Here is a 22,292-nt window from a genome sequence, read left to right on the forward strand (position 1 = left end):
GCCACGCCCCCGGCCTGCCTGGCCACGCCCCAGGCCCCGCCTTCTGCAGTCAAGCTCACGCAGTTCCTGCAGCAGCTTTCGCTCCGCCCAGACCGGGCCAACAGCCCGCCGTGTCCCAGGTCAGACCTCACACGTCTCAACCTGTGGGTGGGGGGGCCTGCGGCCCAGCCCGTCCGGGCACCGGCCACTGCACCTCACCGCTGCAGTGACCCACTGTCCCCTCCCGAAGGCCCAAGGCCGCTGTCTCCCGGCGTCTCGAGGCCCGGCCCGCCCATCACCAGTGCTCAGGGAACAAGATGGAGAGACTTCCAGATCTGAGGGCCGGGCAGGACCGGACAAGCTGCAGAGGAGGAGGGAGGTTCCTGTCACCAACCCGAGGCCAGGCGCACGGGCCCCGTGCGGCCTGCGCAGACTGAGCCACGTGTGACTGGGCGTCATTCTGGAGGCAGTTCTTCAGTGGAGGAGCCAGGAGATAAGCTCAGAGATTAGGAGAGTCTCTTGGAGGCTGGTGCGGGGCAGAGCGGGCAGGAGCCTGGGAGTGACGGGGACTCAGGAGTGACACGGACCTGGGAGTGACGGGGACCCGGGAGTGATGAGGGCCGGGGAGTGATGGGGAGTGACGGGGGGCCCCGAGGGAGCGCAGCGGAGGGGCAGGTGGGGTCTCTGTGGAGGACGGGCGGCAGGGCTAGTGTCTGGCTCGTGGGCCAGGATGAGCAGGGCGGTGGAGCGGGGCTGGCTCTGACACTTGACAGTGACTGTCCACACGAGGCGGGGCCTTCCCGAGGGCAACCTGGTGGGCACAGGACGGGGTCTCATGACTGGCAACGGGAAAGTTGGACACCGACATTACGGACAGGACCGAGACCACAGACCCAGAAGCGACTTTTCACAGGCATCCAATCATTATAACACATCTCATCAGCGTACATGATTCCAACAGAAAATATACTTACCAAAGTTGGTTTAAATATTGTGTAACAATCCAGAGTATAAATATATGTACATACAAAATTTTACGAAGACACTAAAAGGTTTCTGACCAATGAAGTCCTGAGTTTAGAAAACAGAAAGTAAGGATTAAATACTGAACATCAAGATTAAAAACTACCACACTAATACTGTAGGATGTTCCTCCAAGAGGAACAACCTTCAGGAGAGGTCCTTGCCTGTACACCTGCTCTTCCTAAAACCTGACAGCAAAGAGCCACTTGGCAGAGCACTATGACAAATGCATATGGACCCTCAGAGCGAAAACAAGCTCAAATGCCAGAAAGAAAAGAAAAAAGAAAACAAAAGCACACTTTTTACACTGCACCGTTTTAAAGCACCTGAAAACACATGGTTCATTGGCATCATAAATAAGAACCAGTCACTGTGAGAATATGTCTGCCCCTGGCACCAACTCCCACAGCCATGCAGGGCACACAGCGCATCTGCACACGCAGGGGACAAGGCGGAATCTGGTTACTCAAAATAATTCTTGCCCAAGACCTGCTCGACCTCACTCCCGCCAGGTCACTGGGTATCTCTTCAATTTACACACATTTCTGCAGCCGAAAATGTCAAACGATCTCCTTGAGGGACGAGCCCCAAAGTGCAATATTACCTCTATTTCCTGATTGTAAATAAAGGGTTTAAGTTCAGAGATATAATAAAGGTCTTAAATCTTCATCGAATCATGTACAAACTCCCTATGCCTTCATCAGACAAGAGTTATCAAGGGAAGACCTGGCCTCTGATTCCCCAACCCCATCCAATAGTTGAATTAATATTCAGTGGGTTTGAAGTTACATTCACACAGCCCCTAACACGAAACCCCTGGCAGATAGAAGTGAGCTGGCATGCCAGCAAACCAGGTTATTAATATAAATTATACTATATTAGGAAGCTGCTCATAATTTGCAAAGAAACAGGAAACTGTGTCCTGAACACACCATTCAAAATGGCAACCAGTTGATCTTCCAAGAAAAGGGCTGTCGATTCAACAAGGCAGGTTAAGCTGCCCTGGTTAGACTTGCTATGGCAGCTTCACCATGAAACTCATGGTAGTTATCTATTTGCAAGGGAGTGAAGATACAGGCATGAAGGTGTCCACTTCCAGGAAATAACTTCTCTGTCACCACAGTCCCCATAAGAACCATTACACATAGACTATTGAGCCAGCCCGAGGCCGCACACTCCTGTTAAAGATGAACATTGACATTTCCAGGCAACGGACAAGGACCACTCACTTGGTTTTGAATTCCAATTCTATCCGATTGCCACGAAACTCTGACATGGTCAGTACCTGTCTTACATCGTCTGCAGGGAATTGCGGCTGCACACTCAGGCATCTGAAATCAGCGTCCACACCCAACAGGAGGCCGCCCACAGACTGGACGGCTCTGGAGCAGGCTTACTGCTCTCTGGCGGGAGGAGATCCCTCCCCGGCGCCCTCACAGGTGGGCAACACATCCTGCTCTGAGCCCCCCAGGGCCAGGCCCGGGAGCTCGTACACCCGCTTGGGCACTCCTCGGGTCCTCTGGGGGCCGGGCCTGTCCGACCCGGGCTGCTCTTGTCCTGCTGCTCTGGGACCCTGATCGCAAGTTTCCCAGGGCCCCCACAAACCAGGTCCTTCTTCAAATTCAAAACCCAAGAGCAGTGAGGTAGCGCAGGACTCCAGCTCCCGGTGGCCGGCTTGGGCTCTGCTGTCCTCAGGGCACCCGCCCCAGTCGCCATGGAGACCCCGGGCAGAGCTGCAGAGACGCTGCACACAGTCCTGGAGGAGGGCCACGTCCCCACGGTGCCCTGTGCAAGGAGAGGGGAGAGATGGTCACCTCGCCATCCCTCCCCAGGGGGTGTGACCCGAGACATCTACGCCAAAGTGACCCCTTGGGACACTCCAGACAACGTAAGGGCATTCAGTGCATCTGTCAGATAAGCAGCTTGTTCTTCAGGATCTAGTAGTTAAGGCAGAGGAACTCACAGATGGTAAGTAGGAATTCAATCATACTAGTTCCTACAGGTCATTAATGCCAACAAGGGGCACTGATGAGGCCTCAGTGAGTGAATCAAACCAGAAATGAGAAGATGCCTGAGATTCCTCAAACTGTCAAGTCCTAATTAACTGCATATTCCATTTGTACTACATACCTCTCAGTGCAGAAATAATAATTTGAATAGTTTGCTCTAAGCCACATTTTAACTTGAAGAATTCTTGGGCAAGATTGATCATCTTCTTCAAATCTTCATATTCAGAATTTTCTTCTTGTACTTGAGTTCTGAAGCTTTTCTGCGTAAAAAAGTTCATAGTTTAAAAAATATATAATAGGTTACATGGAGGAAAGACTCAGTCAAAATAATTTTAGTTGCCAGAATTTTACCTTCAAAATGACAGTGAGTTTAAATTTCGAGACCAAAATATGATATGAACAATTACTATATTCAAAAGAAACAAAAAGTTTTAAATAATTTAAAAATAAAGTCCAGTGCTCGCTTTGGCAGCACATATACTAAAATTGGAACGATACAGAGAAGATTAGCATGGCCCCTGCGCAAGGATGACACGCAAATTCGTGAAGCGTTCCATATTTTTAGCACGTGTATACCTGTGATGGATTCATTTTGATATTTGGCAAAACTAATACGATTATGTAAAGTTTAAAAATAAAATAAAATTAAAATTACACACACAAAAAATAATAAAATAAATAAATAAAAATAAAAAAATAAAAATAAAGTCCAATTTCCTATTTTATGAAAATGAAATAAAACAACAGTACCTTCCGTTTACTACCCAATATCATAAAAGATAAATTTGTTTAATTTTTAAGAGCTCAACTTTATATCTCCTGCTTATTTTAACAGACATTTTCAAGCTATAGAAATTTTGATTCCATACTTAGTTCATATTTTTCTATTTACCTGTGACATGAGTAAAATAATTTGTCTAATTTGCCTGTCTTAAAATCTTTGTGCATACTGATTATTAAACATAATTTTTTAGCCTATGGTGATTATTCAAGCAAAAGCTGACAGCAACAGAAAGAAACAGGCACGACACATTAATACGCTCAGTTTCTGCACACGATTTCATCCATCACTAAGCCTAACAAGTTAGACACCAAGAGGAAGATGCCTGAGAGCTCCTGCCCCTGCTTCCAGTAAACAGGCAGAGAGGAGTCACCGGCGAGCGACAGAAACCAAAGCACATCCGCGCCAGAGCCCAGTGAGATGAAAAATACACTCCACAAAACCAAACACCAAGACAAGAGCTTCTCTTACTGTTTTCCATTCAGCGAAGAGGTTTCCGAGGGATTCGATCAGTCCCAGGGCATTAGCTTTCATCTGTTTGGTAACCTACAGAGAATGGTAAAATATTTTATTATACAAATAACTGTTTAGAAGTATAAAAATCCTGGCATTCTATGGGATCTGCCAGGGAGAAGAGTTTTTGTCCAGTAGTCACGAGCTTGGGGCTCAGTTACTGAGACTACAAGTAAGTAGCCAGTGTCCAAGTCACAGAAGTGGATTTTCTTTCTAAATAAGTTGCACACTGGTCCCACATTAAATGTGGATACCTGAGTCTTCCTGGTCCAGTGGTTAAGCGTCCACCTTGCAACGCAGGGGACACCGGTTCGATCCCTGGTCCGGGAGGATCCCATATGCTGCGGAGCAACTAGGCTCGTGTGCTGCAGCTGCTGAGCCCCGGCTCCAGCACCTGGGAGCCGCAGCTGCTGAAGCCCACTCACCCAGACCCTGTGCTCTGCAACCAGAAGCCACGCGCGGCAACGAAGAGTAGCCCCCATTCTTTGCAACTAGAGAAAGCCCACGCAGCAACAAAGACCCAAAAATAAATAAAACTATATAAAAAAAAAGAAATTATAAGAACAAAACTAAATAAACAGTAGTTCCCATTCTCAAGTGGAAAAGCAGAGCCCTAATTGAAGGAGGAAAAAGAGAGGCGGCAAGTGGCCACTAGGGGTCACTGACACACTCCGTCCTCTCGGATTCATCTGCAGGCTGAATCTCTCTGGCAACCACCGGCCCGGGCAGGACCCACAATGTTACCCTCGAGAGGGGCTGCCATGACTCAGGTGTAAAATTGAGAAAATCACCAGGAGAAATGATGCCAACAGCCTTTTCAATAAAAAATAACCCAACTAAAATACATAAATTTATAAAGACCTCATTCACTGAGTTAAACTATTTTTAGAAACCAACTTGACCTACTCTCTGGTACTATCCAGGACGCTCCTCTTTTTGTCTTACCTCAGCTTGGGGACTCTGTCTTAGGAGTTCATGCTCGAGCTCTTTTGCTTTTTCTATCCCAGAATTGAGAAGACTCTTTATTCCCAAGTCCACACCATCACAAACGGCACCCACAAAATCATCCTAGAAAAAGTTTTTAAGCATTAACTGGCAAATTCAATTTCTACATATGTTTTAAGTCACCAAATAATTAAGTTAAATATTCTGCTTATTGTAGGACTGTAGACAGGGAGGCCTGGCGTGCTGCAATCCATGGGGTTGCAAAGAGTTGGACATGACTGAGCGACTGAACTGAACACATTCCTAGTTTATTAATCCAACTAAAGCTAGAATAAGACCTAACAGTATGTAAAGAAAAAAAAACACTTTTGTATTCTACATATACTGCAGAGGGTGTTTGTCATCTTAAATAGGATACCATGTGGCTAGAACAAACATCTTAATATAACACTGTGTTTTCAGTAGCATGAATAATTAAAGCAAACACACATTTTCTAGAATCACACGCCAATGTAGTTATGAATACACTCTCCGTGTTGGCTGGCTGAGCACCCACCGTTCAGAGCAGACGGGTACCATCAAGCCAAAGACCCAGAAGGTACGGGCAGGATCCCAAATCAACGGGTACATTTATCCACTCAGACTGTAACAGCTTTCATCTTCTGCTAAACTAGTAAGGTACGAGCAGCTCTGAAAAGTAAACATTTCTCCTGCTTCATGGCCCCTTGACAGGAAACGCTGCTGCTCCCTGAGATGAAGGCTGTCAGCATGAGCGAGCACGGCCCATTACCTGCAGGCCGGCGGCCCCGTGAGCACTGCTCTCCAGGAAGTGCAGCCGGTCCCCGCCAAGAGCCACTGACCGCCCCACGCACGCAACGGCTCGGTGTACGGTTTGGATCACTTGCTTTTGAGCCTCTTTGACCATCGGTGAAATATCTGAAGAGCATCCCTGTAAGACAAAAATGGCCCAAGGTGTCAGGTACCTGAGATGACCAGGGGAGGGAAGAACAAGAAGATGTGGTTCTGCGCCTACTCCTACAACAGCCGTGCTTCACAAGAGTCTGATCAGAGCCAGACAGCGTACAGCCCAGCAGCCTCTGATAGTGAGGGCATGAGGAGGACACAGGGACACAGGAGGACACCAACAGACGAGAAGGCCGCAGCGAGGTGTGCGGATTCCAGATCAGTGAAGGAAAGTTACATGGCTCAAAACAGCCTGGAGTTAGAACTCCCCTCCAGGTCCTCCCCACCATTCTATGGAAAACAAAGAACTCTGTCACCCGAAGGAAAAAAAATGGACATTAAGGTTGATTACGCCCAGCTCCCAGCTGGTCCAGCCTCTGGCCGATCTCCAAAATTCCTTGCCCCAGCTGTTTAAGAGGTAACTACTCCAAACAACCTTGGAGAGGAACAAGCCTCCTTAAGACAGTAGCTTTCCACATATACGCCTATATATACCTACTCTCCTTGGGTTAGTGCAACAGCTCACTAATCTGACTGCTGCCCCTTCTCGCTTCATTAAAGGTGATCTGTTCCTGTAAAGTGCGGGTCTCGTTCTTTTTCTGAATCTTGCCGTCTCTAACTCCATACCCTACAGTCAGTGCGGTAGAGTCCCTCGCAGGAGGCACCTGACATGACAAAGTGTCCACTAGATGAGAGGACTGGGGAGGCCTGGGAGGCACCAGAGGGTCTGGCCAACATCCAGAAGCTTCACTGTCTCTCCAGGTTTCCGCTTTGGCCCCTGGGATGTGCGGGCCTCTCTCGGCAGAGGTCTGGGCATCGGCAGACTCAGGGCCTCTGCTCCCACTTGCCCTCCTCCATCCTCACTGGGAACGTGGCTGCTGGAATAAAAACGCAGGTCCCAGGGACCCCGGCCCTACATGTGATGACGCTCTGGCCAAAGATGTGTGAAAAGAAATGTCACATGACCATTTCCAGAAACCTCCTTGAATGAAGACCCCCAAGGCCCCGACCTTCTTGGTTCCGTCTCCCATCCCATGCACTGACCTCCCCTGGGGCCCTGCCATGGGGTGGACACAGAGCCCGGGGCCCTGCCACAGGGTGGACATGGAGCTCAGGCCAGCCACAGGCTGCACTGAAGGAAGTGGGGCAGCCAAGCCCACCTCCAGATGTTATGAGAGAAAAGAAGCTTCTATCTTACATCTTCCTACAGCCAAACCTCATCTAAGGGAAGAGGCAACAGAAATACTCTTTGCCCTGGATCAGGTCAGCAGGCTTGTGACCAACTCACCACCTTTGACCAGAGTGAGCCCCGCCCCCTCCCCCAGCGCCAGAGCGAGGCCCCGCCCCTCCCCAGTCCCAGAGCGAGGCCCCGCCCCCTTTCCCAGCCCCGCTGCAGCCTGGGGGTCAGGAGCACTCTGCACTCAAGGCTATGGCCTACCAGTGGTGAACAGTGGACACATCCTCCCTGGCCTTCCCTTCCTTATAGAGGAGACAAACCAGTGCGCACGTCTGGGGCTGCAGCGAAAACTAGAGGAGTTAATATTCATAAACCACACAGCACTGCCACAGCCTGGCCCACAGAAACCCCTGGAAGTCCTGGTTCATTAAGTCCATTATTAAACACCCAGTCTCGTGATCTCACACAGAAAGCGCTTCTGAAAACCCTAGAGGTCTGGGTCTGGGCGAAGCACAAACAGGAGGAAGTCAACAAACACCTGCTGAGCAGAGGAGTCCTAAGGGGGACCCACGGCCCCGTTACCTGCAGAAACAGCTGCAAGCGGCCCCCCAGCGTCCTCACTTCCCGCCGCAGCTCGGCCAGCAGGGCCGCCCGGCCAGCCTCCAGGGGGACACCGCTCACCCAGGGTGCCGTCAGCACCGTGAGCTGCTGGAACGCGCTTGCCACCTGGACTGTGAGCGACTGGTTTGCTCGGTCAGCGAACACTTGGAAAGAAGAAGAAAAGTGATGAGCAGAAACGACCTCCCAGTAAAAGAGCTCACAGACGCTCGCCACGCAAACACGAGCGTCAGACAATACACGGCAGAGGTGACCATGCCACCGAGGATGCGCAGGACACAGCGGTCCCCGCAGGCGGGTCGGTGCGGACGCTTACGGTTACACTGACTGTCCTCGTCCTGCTCTTCGTGGGCTCTGGACACGGCCAGTACCCCGTCGTGGATTCTGAGGAAATTACTCATCAGGCTGTCTGCCACGGTGCCTTCTTCATCATCACTCTGTCCAAGAAGCTCTAACGACGAGCTGATCAACTCTTTGCAAATGCCAGGAAGGAAGGGTTCCGCTGACTCCAGGTAAACAGGGCTGGATTTCCCCACTAAGCCTGTGTTGACAGAAAACAGCCATCATAAGGCTCGTTTCCAGGGACAACGCTTGCAAACACACACAGCATCAGTGCAGCCACTGCACAACGCCAGGCACACATTCCAAGCAGGCCGCTCCCATTTCAAGACACCCTCCTTCCTCTACGCAAGGGGAAGACAGCCCCGCAGAGGGACTCCACCAGCTTCTCAACAGCATCCACCCACCCACAGCCCAGCAGCTACGGAACCAGATAACAGGGAAACCAGAGATCCCACGTAACCACTGATTGCATCTCCTTCTTAATTTACTTATTGGCAACACCTAAAGAAGTGTGAATTGGTGAAAACAATGGTAGCTGCATAAGGCAAAATAACATGAACACAATAAACATAAGGAATAAACCACACGCTGGAAAAGCAGGCAGTAGTAGAGCAAACAACGGAAGGAGGGTCCCGGTAGCTCCTCCTCTAACACCTCCTGCTTCAGCTGTCCTACACCCGGAAGAGGAGAAAGCCCAACAACTGTCCACAGTCAGTGTGTCACGTTCTAGGGAGACAGCCTCTCAGAACAACTTTCTAAGCACCGTCCAAGCCAGAGGCAGACAGAAAGTGTGAAAGAGCCCATCGGCACCTCTGGAAATAACTGCACCCAGAACACCAGCCCCTGAGCAGGGCTCTCATTTAACGTACACAGTTGGTCTTCTGGTCCAATCCACAGGCGACTAGAAACAGCAAACTACAAAAGAAAGTACATGCAAGCCCTGGGCGGGGACTACTGAGTGGAGAGGCAAAACAAGAGCTCGATGTGGGCGGAGAAAACAGAAGCACGGCCGTGCCTGAAGCTGTCACTGCAGGTGACGACAATCAACTTCGCGACGACAGTGACCTCCCACCACCTGCTTCATGAGACGCCAGTCTGAATGCATCAAGTCCAGCTGCAGCCTGTCACAAACATCTGTGCAAGTCTAGTTTCAGAACACAGCCCCTCAGGTGAGAAGTTCAGACACGTGCCGCCCCCACTAGCCCCCGGCAGGCCTGGTCCTGCTCCCACCGCGCAACCACCCAGGCGGGGTCACACTAAACACACAGGTGGGCTTCTATCTCCCTCTGGGAAAACTGCAAATAGGCAAAGACCTCTTACGTCTGACTTCCCCTTACACCTTAATTTTTTTAAAGGGCACTTAAAAATGACTCTTGAGTGGCTGAAACTAACGCAACACTGTAAATCAACTATTCTTCAATTTAAAAAAAAGACCCAAGAGGAGATACGTTCAGTTATCTGGAAAAGGTACGCTTACAAAACATCTTACTCTTAAGTAGTACTGGATAAATAAGTTGCTACCACAGATACACAGCCTTTTATTTTGCTGGTAAACAAAAAGTCTATGGCCTATTTTGCTTTGACTTACATTAAACAAGCAGTAGGATAATAAATGCCTTCCTAAAAGATAAGTTTATGATTAAAAAAATACCTCTAGTGTCTTTTATAGTCAAGATGAGATAATTTCTTTCATGGCTAATCATATCCCACTGATATCGTTATAGATTATTACATTACGTAGCAATTTTTAAACTCAGTTTACTAGGGTACAGGTAACACTCTGTAGTGTTCGCATCTTGAGTGTACAGCGTTTTTACACACGTGCACACCACGTAACTGCCACTGGGGGGCGCACACCGCCAGCCCGTCGCCCCTCTGACTGCCACTGGGGGGCGCACACCGCCAGCGCGTCGCCCCTCTGACTGCCACTGGGGGGCGCACACCGCCAGCGCATCGCTCCTCTGACTGCCACTGGGGGGCGCACACCGCCAGCGCGTCGCCCCTCTGACTGCCACTGGGGGGCGCACACCGCCAGCGCGTCGCCCCTCTGACTGCCACTGGGGGGCGCACACTGCCACCCCATCACTCCCCTGACTGCCAGCCCATCACTCCCCTGACTGCCATTGGGAGGCGCACACCGCCAGCGCATCGCTCCTCTGACTGCCACTGGGGGGCGCACACCGCCAGCCCATCACTCCCCTGACTGCCACTGGGGGGCGCACACCGCCAGCCCGTTGCTCCTCTGACTGCCACTGGGGGGCGCACACCGCCAGCCCATCACTCCCCTGACTGCCACTGGGGGGCGCACACCGCCAGCCCACCGCCCCTCTGACAGGCGCCCTTGTGGCCCACTCCTCTGTCTTGTCACTGCAGCTCAATTTCCCCTATCTTTGAACTTTCCATAAACAGAATCATATGGGATGTACTCTTTATTATATAGTTTCTGATACTTCACATGGAGCATGGCTCAGCTGGTGAAGAATCTGCCTGCAACGCGGGAGACCTGGCTGGGACCCCTGGGTTGGGAAGATTCCCCCGGAGAAGGGAAAGGCTACCCACTCCAGTACTGCGGCCTGCACACGACCGAGCGACTTTCGCGCCCACACCTCACGTGGCGCTTTCGGGCTCACCCGGGTGGGGTTCTTTTCTGTCTCCACGTAGTAGTTTGTTGCTACCAAGTAGTGACTTTAATTATTAGAGGTACTTACACATATAAAGTATATCCCCCCTCTTATGAAAACTAATATTATAGTCAATATTGGCATAAAATAATTATTCAGGAGAAAAAGTTCTATAACTTTTCTTTTAAACCATTAAAACTGGAAGTAATTTTGTGACAGATGATATGTGTGTGTTACGCGAAATCCCGAAGGACACGAGGGAGTGTTGTGCCGAGGATGCCCTGGCCCTGTCCTGCGTCACGCCGGACGAGCGGTGCTTTCTGGCCGAGGGCAGCTCTCCCGGAGACCTTGTTCACGAGCAAGCACGTGTGTGCAGCACTCCTCCTCCTCACACAAGTGACATCCTGTAACACACCATCTTCCACACTTGGCCTCTTTCCACTTGGAAGAAAACAGTATCCTCGTACGTTTGTGAACACACACACGTCTTCCCCATCTGATCCAGTCACTCAGTTAACACTTGGAAATACACCACAGAGCGCAGAGCTTCAGAAGCGGGAGGGCCTCTGGCGAGCCCTCCTGTTTACAGAGGCAGCGGGAGCTCCCAGGAGACGAGAGGATTCGCACAAGCACAGGAAGAGGGACGGTGGCAGAGACAAGCCCTGGAGCTGCTCTTGGTAAATGATAGAACCCGATGGAAAAAGGACCTGCGGAGCCTGAAGAACGCAGGTCCTGGCCCGCGTGGGCCTCGATGTCGTGTAGACAGCCGGAAACCCTCCTGTTGTTCATCAGACTCCTGCTCCTGCAACAACAGACCCCAGCAGGTTAGCAGCTACATTCATACGCCACGTGCAATAACGCTAGAATGCTTGCTGTCAAATATCCTAAAGAAAATGGATATCCATGAGTGTGCTTCCCGTGGAGACATTTTCATCAAGGGCTAAGTGAATTTGGTCCACTGAATAAGAATTTGACTATCTCTAGGTAGCATTCTAACCCCCACTTCACTGAGCAGAATAAACATCTATAGAATGCAGCTGACCCTTGAATAAGACAGGGGTCACACCCCCTGGGCACGGTCAAAAGCCCACGTGTACCTCACAGTCAGCCCTGGTGTGTGAGGTTCCTCCACATCTGTGGGCCCAACCAACGCCAGGCCTGTAGGGTTTCCTATTGGAAACCCGTGTCCTTCAAGGTCAAACGTCCCGTTAGTCTCGGGCTCTGGACACTGTGGTTGAAGCACATCGGTGAGCTTCTGAGCTCACTGAGCTTAAGGGCCATAGGAAGAGCACGTTGGTGAGCTTCTGGGCTCACTGAGCTTAAGGGCCATAGGAAGAGCGAGAAGTTAGGAAAGTAACTACACTCAGCTGTGAAAGTACTGGGGGGTGGGGGGCAGCCTACGGAGACTCTGGGGAAGGACGCAGCCCCAGAGCCCAGAGGCCCCCCACCCCCAGAGCGGGGGTCAGCCACACGGGGAGGCAGGCAGGTTGCAGGGAGAGAGGGAGGCTCGCGAGGAGGCTGGGCCCAGATGGATTCTGAGCTGCGGCTGAAGGCAACGAAGTTAAAAAGAATGTTACCCAGAAGGACACTGCTCTCTGCGACAGAGAGGCTGTGATACAGTCGCAGTCGGGGGCTCGGGCGTCGCTCAGACCTGGGCTTGAGGACCAGCCCTTCCCTTAGCAGCTGAGGGGCTTTGGATAAGGTTCTCATCTCTTTAAATCCTCGGTGACTTCATCTGTGAACTGGGGCTAAGGAGGGCCTTTGCTGCTCAGCAGACATTCGACACACGCTCCCCGGTGACCATGCTTCCGGTGGATGAACCGCTGTGACCTCCACATCCTGAAAGCTCCCCATCTCCTCCTTGAAGCCTTAAACCGCAGGAGCCCCCCATCCGGGAACCTCAGCCTCACCGCGTCCACACCAGCCCCACCTCAGGGCACCCTGCTCCCCTGCCCGTCCCCTGGCCGCATCCTCGTCACCCATGCCCAGGCCCGGGGTCCGGCCTCTAGGATGTGTGTGAAGCCTGCCCTCCCTCAGGTCCAGGCTGGGCCCTTGTCACCGGCCCTGCCCCTGCTCTCCTCCCGCCGGCCCTGGACGACAGGGAGCGCTGGGCCTTTCTCTGGCACCCCCAGACCCAGCAGCCGCAGTCCTGGTTCCAACCACGCTGGGGGCTGGGCCCCGGGGCGAAGGCCCCCTCCAGGGCACGTTCGCCTCTGTAGCCCAAGGGTCGGGGAAAGAGGGGCAGCCGTGCGTCTTGTCTGCCTCAGTTAATAAGCGGCACTTGTCATGCACGGAGGTCCTCGGTCACCACGACTGAGTGCAGAGGCGCTCACACTAACCTGACTGCATCTCACACTCCACAAACGACGATAAAATATCACAGAGTACACCAGGCTTCTGAGAAAGGCTGACTTAAAGTAATAAACACTGCTCGCTTTTATAGGAAATTGGATTTATGCTAGTCCAAGTTGCTCTTAAAACTTCTATGGTGAAATACTGAGGACTTTTCCTTCATATACTAACTGAACATAAGCAATCTAATGCCCTAACGGCTGTAATCTGATCACTAACACACGGGCTTCCCTCCACAGATACCGCGGTGACAGCAGACAGTTCTTGTGGACAGGGAGTGACGCACGTCTACACCCAGGACAAGAGAGCCAGCAGCGCCCGCACCCTCACCTCCTCCTGGAAAAGGAAGAAACAGGAACATCGGTGATGTCGGGTTCCCACTCATCTTCAGGGTCACAAAAGACATCTTCACCCTGGCTACTCCCATGGCTCTAAGGAAATAAATACAGAATTTCCAGTTACAAAGGGGGAAAAGGTTTAAATACTTCGCTGCATTTATCAAAGCAAAAATGCAGAGAAGTGGATGCTTTTTCAATAAGATCTGCAGATTAATAGGTTCAAATGAGCCAAATTAAAAATGCCTGCACAACAAAATGAAACCCTGGAGATGTCAACATAGCCGGGGGGAAATGTATATGATAAATATAAAATAAAGGTTATTTTTTTTTAAATCAAGGTTTATTATCAAAATATGTCAAGAAAGCTTACAGATGTTAGCTCAGTACTCACACTTCACTTGCCAAAAAATTCAGAGGACACGAACACACCCTTTACAAATAAGCAAACAAATCCTCAGTCACTAGTTATGAAAATGTAAGTTAAACCAGGGACACTGGTAAATGGCAATATTCCTGGCGGGCAATTTGTCGGTGAGAAAAACAGAATAAAAAGTTTGTATTTTTTGGTACAGTGTCAGAAAATGGAAGACAAGGAAATAAGACATTAGAAACCAACGTGCAGAGCTGTGAGTTTTCCAGCAGCAAACCGCCGAAGCCCCCGAGGGCACAGCAGTCAGCTGGGAACACAGGCGTCACCAGCGCCAAGAGGGCCCAGCGCTGCCCTGCGCCACGTCCGTCACACCCTCCTCCCCTTCGACTCACGCGTAAAATTTAAAGATCACGCTGCTATACCTGAACAGATTTAGTACTAAACTTCTCCACACAGCTATGAAAGTGAAAGTGTTAGTCACTACGTCCTGTCTGATTCTTTTTGAGACCCCATGGACTGCAGCCCACCAGGCTCCTCTGTCCATGGGACTTTTCAGCCAAGAATACTGGAGAGGGTTGCCGTTTCCTTCTCCAGGGGATCTTCCCAACCCAGGGGTCAAACCCAGGTCTCCTGAATTGTAGGCAGGTTCTTCATCGTCTTAGCCACCAGGGAAGCGCGCCTCACACAGCTATAAATATATTAAAACCCCCAAATCCCTTCTACAGGCAAAAGTAAACATACACATTGTTAATACTGGTTGGTTTGGCTAATGTGGATAGCCTTCTATTAATATTTGTCAAATTTTCCTTAATGAGAACATGTCAGTTTTTGTATTTTTCATTTCGAAAGTTTATAGAGATTTTGATGATACTGCAAACCTCATACAGTTCCTTCATTGCCGCAAGCTTAAGACTCAAACTTTTCCAGACTCCAGACAGTTGAGACCCCAAGCTGCAGATTACGGACCCGAATACAAGTATCAAAACTGCTTCCTTTATCTGACACCACATGTCTGAAAGAGAAACCAAAGGAAAAAATGCTTCTCCTAAAATACACATAACAAATACACATAACCAAGAGATTCTGGAAATAGAACAACTCCCATAAAACTCAGTCCACCAATTAAGTCTCTCCAGAGTTAAGTACTTCTGTTCTAGTTATAATCAGGTCTAGGATATACTACATACTAAATAACTTCTTACATAATAACTTTTTAAATTAAAAATTCAATATTGCACATTTCTTTTAAAATGTGGAATACTAATAAATTCTCAACTCAAAAGAAAATTAGTAAATTCCTAAACCAGCTAAAATTAATCTGTTTATAAAATATTTTTAAAAGCCTTATTCACTCCAGAATGACCTCTGAAAGGGAGTCTGAAGTGCCCCCTGGGGATCCTGGACACCTGCTCACTCCTAGCCGGGCACGTAGAGCACTAAAGAAACTCAACAACAACAACAAAATCACACAGAGGGCAACTAGTTCAAAACGAAGAATGAGTTTACTAACAAGATAACTGCTCACCTGCCAAAAACATAATTCCTGTTTAACCTGCTGCTGATGGCATTGGCTTCCTGAATCATGACGGACAGCTTTCATGGAGCTCCAACTGGGCTGCACTGGCAGGAGGCAAGAGAGGAGGTTGAGAACAGGGTATGAGCACCAACACACCCCCCGGGCACAGCTCCTGAAACCCGGCTTCGCACGAACGGCGTCAACTGTGCATCAGAGACGGGCAGGGCGCTAACTCGGGGACTTTTCTACAACCCTCACGGCGAGAAAAAAACACTCTTCACCCAAAACGAGGTCTCTCACCCGTGGACGCAGGGAAGAAAAGTAGAGTTTACAGACAGGAAATGCCACAGATGCTGCTTTTCCTCCATCATTTCTACAGATCTTCTCTTTTTCCTAATGACTACGTTAAAGCATTAGATGAAGGATACTACAGCTTTAACTTACATAGAACCACAATCCTTTTATATTTTGCCTGAAATTTTAAAAGTATATAGATAGATATAGACAGAGATAGAAATACATCAGGAAACAAAAACAATTTTAGTCCACAATTCCATGTTCCTAATTCAGATTTACGATTTTATCACAGACACTCTCTATGTTGTTCAGTCAAACTTATAACCAGTATTCCATTAGAAGCATTTTTTTCAAAGAATAAAGTTCATTATTCAGGTGAATTAAAAAAAAAATCAAGTATTCGTGGCAAGGCACTATTTTAGGACCTAAGAGCAACAAAAAGATGAATTAACAAAATGTTCTTATCTCTTGCAAGAAACATAAGGAGCATCCCTGCAAAGTAATTTGACATAAACGCTGTGGGGAGAGCCTGGCACCACTACCAGGTCTGCCTCCTGAAAGACCGAGCCTGGCCGACGCCCTGCGGGAACCCGCTGCGCGGCAGCCTGGGGGCCGCCACAGGCCTGGAAGCAAGGCCCTCCAGGAACACCCCCTGGACGCTCCCGGCCACAAGTCACAAGGGGCGGAGCGAGCGGGCAAGGCACGGACCACGTTTGTACGCGGATCCAAACGACGCAAACAGATGTATCTTAAAAATTACGAAATAATCCAGGAAAGTTGAATATGGACTAGATCTCTAGTGAGTATAAGAAACTAATACTAATGTTTTAGTCGTGAGAACAACGTCAGAGTTAAGCTTCAGAGAGTGACAGAGGAAAGAGGCCTTCTCTCACTTGGAGACACATGGGAACGTATTTGCAGATCAAGTGATAGGCCTGTTTGGGTTTTTGCTTCAGAACGCTCCACGGAGGCAGCAGACTGAGCAGGGGCTGGAACAAAACTGCACTTGCGTGGGGAACTGCTGAGGATGGCGAAAAGTATGTAAGGGTTCACTGAAGCAATTTTCTGGGCTTTCACAGTTTATTTGAGATTTTCTGTAATTAAAAAAATCAACTTACATTGAAAACATGCTGTGTTCTACAGAGGAATGTAGAAATGTACAAAAAAATACTTCCAAGTAAGAAAAGAAAGTGATGTGTGCGATGACTACACACACAACTTAGATAATTCTTATAAAATAAGAATTCAGAATTAGATTAAGACATTTTATTAAAACATGATACACATGAAAAATAATACTTAGAATTCTGTTTACTATTTGATCCTATAAGTAAATATTCTAAAAATAATAGCTCATACAAATTTATCTAGACCCAGAGAAGTCCATTAACACGTAGAATAAAACATTTGAATATGCAAGGATAGCTAACGTCTTAGTAGCTGTATCAAACAGTGCACGTTTAGAGTGCCTGCTAAGGTCTCCACTCACCTGTGAAGGCTTTGCCCCTGTGGCTCTGACTCTGCTGTAGACTCTGCACTTCCTGAGCAATCCTCTGCTTCTCTGTTTCTAGAGCTTCCAGAATTTTTGCGTGGCGAATCCTGTGGTCTTCTAAAGCCTGGGTGACATTCATTCACGTGGAGCCACACACGAGAGCATGCAAAGAGAGGAACTGTGAACCAGATTGGTAACGCCAGCACACGACATAATTCTTGTTCCACAGGACGCATTTTATTAAGCAGGAAAGGCTTTAAAAAACAACTTATACAGTATCTTTAGAAAACAATTTTTTTCCTCCACAAAATCAGGAGGAATTTCTGATGACATAACCTTTTTCTTCCCATTGATAGTATAAAAATCTTCAGGGAAAAAACTACTCAAAAAGCCCACACTCAAGAACAACTGTTGACTAAATTAAACAGTTAAATGAAAACAACACCTAAAAACCTCGTTTGACACCAATAAGCTATCTAATAGTCTACTGGTAATTGTTTTCAAGATGTAAACTGTTCTTAAAACTCTCTGCGGTGGTTCAGTGGCCACTCCAGTTCTAGATCTGCTAATACACATGTTCTCACCAAGCTCTGGTAGGGGTATTTTTAGGTTACTGACGGTATCCCTCTCTACCCCCACCTCCACTATAAACTCAGAAAGAAAACAAATAAAGCTGCTGCTTGAGAATCAAACTTGAAGGCACAAGAAGTCGAAGCGGAGATGAGAGCAGGGGCTCTCCCTCCAGGATCAGCGGTGCCTGCTCCGGGGCCGCTCACGAGGGATTCAGGGCCCCCCTCGGAGCCCTGACCCAGCAGTGCTGGAGGCACCGGAATCTCACGTCCCCCAGGCAACGCTGGGCCCCTGGTCCAGCACCTGGAAGGACACCACCGAAGATGCCCTCCCCTCTAGAGAGAAGGACGCTGCGTTGGTCCAGGCTGGCCCGCTGCCTCACTCGTGCTGGTCTCCGGGACGCAACCAGACAGGGAGTGAGGCCGTCTTCTGTCCCTTGCCGTAGTGTCCTCGGCATATCAGTTGGCAGGTTGTGATTGCTGGGGGAAAAGGAACCTTCGAAGGGATACCGGGGTCACCTCAGACCGAGCTGGCATAAGCACTCAGACGAGCCTAAGTTCTTTAAAACAAAATCCAGGGACTTCCCTGGCGTGCCCGGGTTGCATCCACCAGCCATGCAGGGACACGGGGTTTCCATCCCTGGTCTGGAAGACCTACCGTGCTGGCGGCAAGCTGGGCCCTACGCCCACCGACTGACTTGGCCACCGCGCCCCTAAGATCACGCCTCTGCCAACGAGAAGCTCACTGCAATGAGGAGCACCTCGCCCGCACTCCCTCACCAGAGTGCCTCTCGCCTGCAGTGGGTGACAGAAAATAAACAATGGAAAATAAATACTTTTTTATCCCATTCCTCAGAGTAACTAGCTGGATTGATGAGTATGTTTTCCTCTGGGAGTTTGCGACCAGTTAAGCACCAGACTGTTTTTTGTTGAACGTGAATTATATTATGCACACGAGTCCGCTCGTCTCCAAGCCGCGTGGTTGTTCTGTGCATGTTTGTTTCCACATTTGTGCCTGCATAAGGGCTCTTTTTCAAACACTTTCTTGTGTACTTGCCTCTGGCTGTGTTATTTTGTGACATGTGTGTGGATTTTCTTTACTTTTTAGTAACAGTTGTTTCTCGATTATTAGAGCGCTACATCTCCGTCACAAGTAATAAGAACTGGGGACACGACTGCACATGTGAGACATTTGTATAGCGTAGTCTTACTTTGCTCGAGTAGAGTAAGTCGACAGCTAGAGAGAGAGTCAGGAGGCGGGAAATGTAGAGAGGAGGCTGAACCCGGAGCCGCTCTTCACGATAATGTATTGGGTAAGGTCATAAGCGAAGCCCTGCTCTGTGCTAATCCGAAGCGTGATGGTTGATCCTTATGTAATTACTTGTGTTCAATGTATTTTGCCAATTATTTGTGTCAGCTGTAACTCATTGTCCTTCACCAATGTCAACAGCGTCTTATGAGGTGTTCTCAGATGATGAGTAAGTAAAGAACAGATTATTGCAATCAGGTAGGTATGACGTGGGTATCTCTGATTTCGCTTTGATCATGACGTTCCGTAAGCTGCTGGGCTCGTGGGTTGGAAGTGTGAATTTGCATGATTAGGAAGGTCTAGGTGGAAAATGCAACCTACTGCTTGCTGAAATCTTCACATCAACATTTCGTAGAGTGAAGAGTGGTAGTGTCTGAAATTATTAGGAATCGGCACTCTCATATGCGAAAATTGATAGAATGACCACGTGGGCATGGGTATAAATGGGGATGGTGGTTACAATTTAGGTGGTTGATACTTGAGGATGGAAAAAGAAATCGGTGCAGATGCTTGCACTGATGCTGTTTGTGTGTTTTGCAAAGCAGTGTGTTGCTGGAAAACGAGCCTCTTGAGGTTCGGGTATGAGATGGATGCTTCGCTTTATGCTGATAGGCAACAAAGGAGTGTCAGTGGAGGGAAATCACAGCCGAGTGGTACTGAAGAATGGTCAGCGTGGTTACCCTTCGCTTCCTGGGCATTGCAAAGAGTTGCATCATGCTCGGTAACGTCTTAGACGCTTCTTCTTCGGACAAGAGGGTTTAGATGACTGATGAAGACAAGGGCACCGTGGCCACGAACAGCTAGAACTGTTAAGTTCATAAGGATAACAGACTAATTCCTGACTGCGAAAGAGAAAGTACCCTCGACGGGTATAAGGTAACTTGGACATTTTGTCTCATGATGCCCACGAGAGAGGAGTTTTATGGTGATCAAAAGATTTGATGGGGATGACCGCTCTAAGATTACGTTTACCCGTACAGATGCCTGGTCACTTCGCTTTACGCGACCTTTCTCGACTCGTGGCGGGCGTGACTCACTGGTCGTGCTACCTTTTTAGACTATGCGGCTGCAATACCTCGAGAGTATGGACCAAAGTGAGTCACCTCGTTGGAACACGATCGGCTATAATACAGAGGAGTCTTGTGAATTTCTAGTTACAAGCTGTTCAGTGTGGTTATCTGACAGATTTAAAACGTAAGAAATTAAATTGAATTTAGTCGATGCTCAAGTAGTTAATCATACGGTTTAATTTACTTAGGTCGAGCGTCGTTGTGACTACATGCGTCTTAACATACAATCTATATTCTATTACTTCAATATTACCAATAAAACCAAGTGTGTAATCAAGTTACCGCTTTATTTGTAGGATTTAAACACAGAAGCAGAGAGACCAGTCGCTCACAGTCCAGGTGCAAACGCAGTGTTACCTCTACCATGCTAAGCTCTGCTGCCCACGTCGAGTGTCTAGACTGCAGCCCTTGTTTTTGGGTACCGACGCTCAGTATATGGAGGTGTCTGCTCCCACGGATATCCACACTGTTGAGGCTTGGGTGGATGATACCATTGCACCCTGGACCTGTCCCATTGGGTGGCATTAATACCTAGCCAATCTGAATGCATTATGCAACAAAAGGAACAACAAGAATCAATACAAATGAATTCAATTAGACTAACATCTATTTAGCGTACCGTGTTCTTGTGTGTTATTGAGTGGAGAATTCGTCTTTTTTGTGTGATTGATGATGGTGATCTCTGTTGTGTGGCGATTGTCCCACTTTTGTGTATTATACTGACACACACAAGGAGTAAGAAAGGGGAGAGAGAAGAGGAATTGGTGAGTCTAAGCCGAGGAAGCCTTAGGTCGGCATAATGAAAAGGGGCTGCCGTCCTCTTAGAGGATCTATACTCTGTCTGTGGTAGAGGGTGCTCAGAGACAGAATGAATGTGAATTTTGATTTACTTCCATCACTGTTTTTTCTTTTGCTTTTTTGTGGGTTAAACACCACATGCAAACGCTACCAGACCTCAATAGTGGTGTATATTGAATTCTATTTGAGAAGCGAACTATTCTTGTCGGAATAAATTTAAGTTATTGTGAGGTATCACTTGAGGATCTTGTTTAAAACTAGCAGATTTAATCAGGTTGTGTAATATAAGCTATTAATCTGGTATCGTTAATGTGAGACGCAAAAGGACGTTCAGGCGAGTTGTGTTGGTGGAGGCTCAGTCCGGCTCTTGCGGTTGAGGCTTAGTCAAAGGATGTGGCTTTTATGAGAAGAATAAATGTGAGAACTCTCTTCGTAAAGTGTTTCGTCTCTGTAAGCCCTCAGGGACCGAGTCGTGCGCATCTGGTTGTCTCCATCTAATAATAAGGCTGAAGGAGGCCCAAGGATGGATGGGAGCGTCCAGTTGTTGCTACACGAGACATGGGGTACGTCTTCATCAGCTTGAGCTGTCGTAGAGGGTGCTCCTGATCCCCGTGCACTGCGAGGTGCCAGGCGGGTAGGTGGGGGCCTGGAAAGGGGCGGATGGGGCGGCCTCGCTACTGGGACGTGGAGGGGGGCGTTTGGGAAGGCGCGTGGCTCTGGGCGAACATGGGGTATGTAGCGGCTCCTGGCGGTGCTCACTCTCTTGTCTAATATGGGTTGAGGTGTATTGGTCCACACAGATCGGCGCTGGGACACACTGAGTTCGCAGGGACGAGAAGAGAGAGGAGTATTCTGGTTGTCGTGTCTCTCTTAATTCGATAAAGGTAGTTTCAGAGTATGTGCGCAGTTGGTAGAGGAAGATTTAAAAGTAGAGAGCAATCTTTTCTCTCATAACATTTGGAGAGGTTCAGGGCTGCGCGTGGTGCAGATCCTTTTAACAATCACATAATCCTTTCAGTGCAGCCTGTGGCTTGACACTCTGCTCTTCTCAGTTGTGTTCCACTCTCTATGTCTTGTGTCATAGGACCCTCGTTGTCTCTGTGCCCTCCTACTTCGCGAGTTGGGCTTAAGGTGTGCCCCACGTGCGTTGTCCGAGACTGTCTAGTTTGCCCACTATGGCGGATGGGATTATCGAAGACAACAAGGGTCT

The 22,292-nt window shown here is 48.8% G+C and overlaps 1 protein-coding gene and 1 non-coding gene across 2 annotated transcripts; one reads left to right on the top strand and one right to left on the bottom strand.

Annotated features, from left to right (window-relative positions):
* Window positions 1-880: 880 nt before the first annotated feature.
* On the bottom strand, window positions 881-17,529 carry LOC112441879 (kinesin-like protein KIF14). The gene is given in 14 exon segments (XM_024976915.2): window positions 881-2,787; window positions 3,133-3,271; window positions 4,264-4,338; window positions 5,251-5,373; window positions 6,041-6,199; window positions 7,973-8,154; window positions 8,325-8,549; window positions 11,679-11,773; window positions 13,654-13,754; window positions 14,910-14,939; window positions 14,941-15,043; window positions 15,557-15,627; window positions 15,629-15,651; window positions 17,334-17,529. Coding segments are annotated over 14 exon segments (1,860 nt in total). The 5' UTR covers window positions 17,476-17,529; the 3' UTR covers window positions 881-2,395.
* Window positions 3,468-3,574, top strand: LOC112441919 (U6 spliceosomal RNA). The gene has a single exon (XR_003029875.1). It is a non-coding gene; the product is annotated as a U6 spliceosomal RNA (small nuclear RNA).
* Window positions 17,530-22,292: the final 4,763 nt, after the last annotated feature.

The sequence above is a fragment of the Bos taurus genome, chromosome 16 (assembly GCF_002263795.3).
Source record: "Bos taurus isolate L1 Dominette 01449 registration number 42190680 breed Hereford chromosome 16, ARS-UCD2.0, whole genome shotgun sequence".
In the NCBI taxonomy this organism is placed as follows: domain Eukaryota; kingdom Metazoa; phylum Chordata; class Mammalia; order Artiodactyla; family Bovidae; genus Bos; species Bos taurus.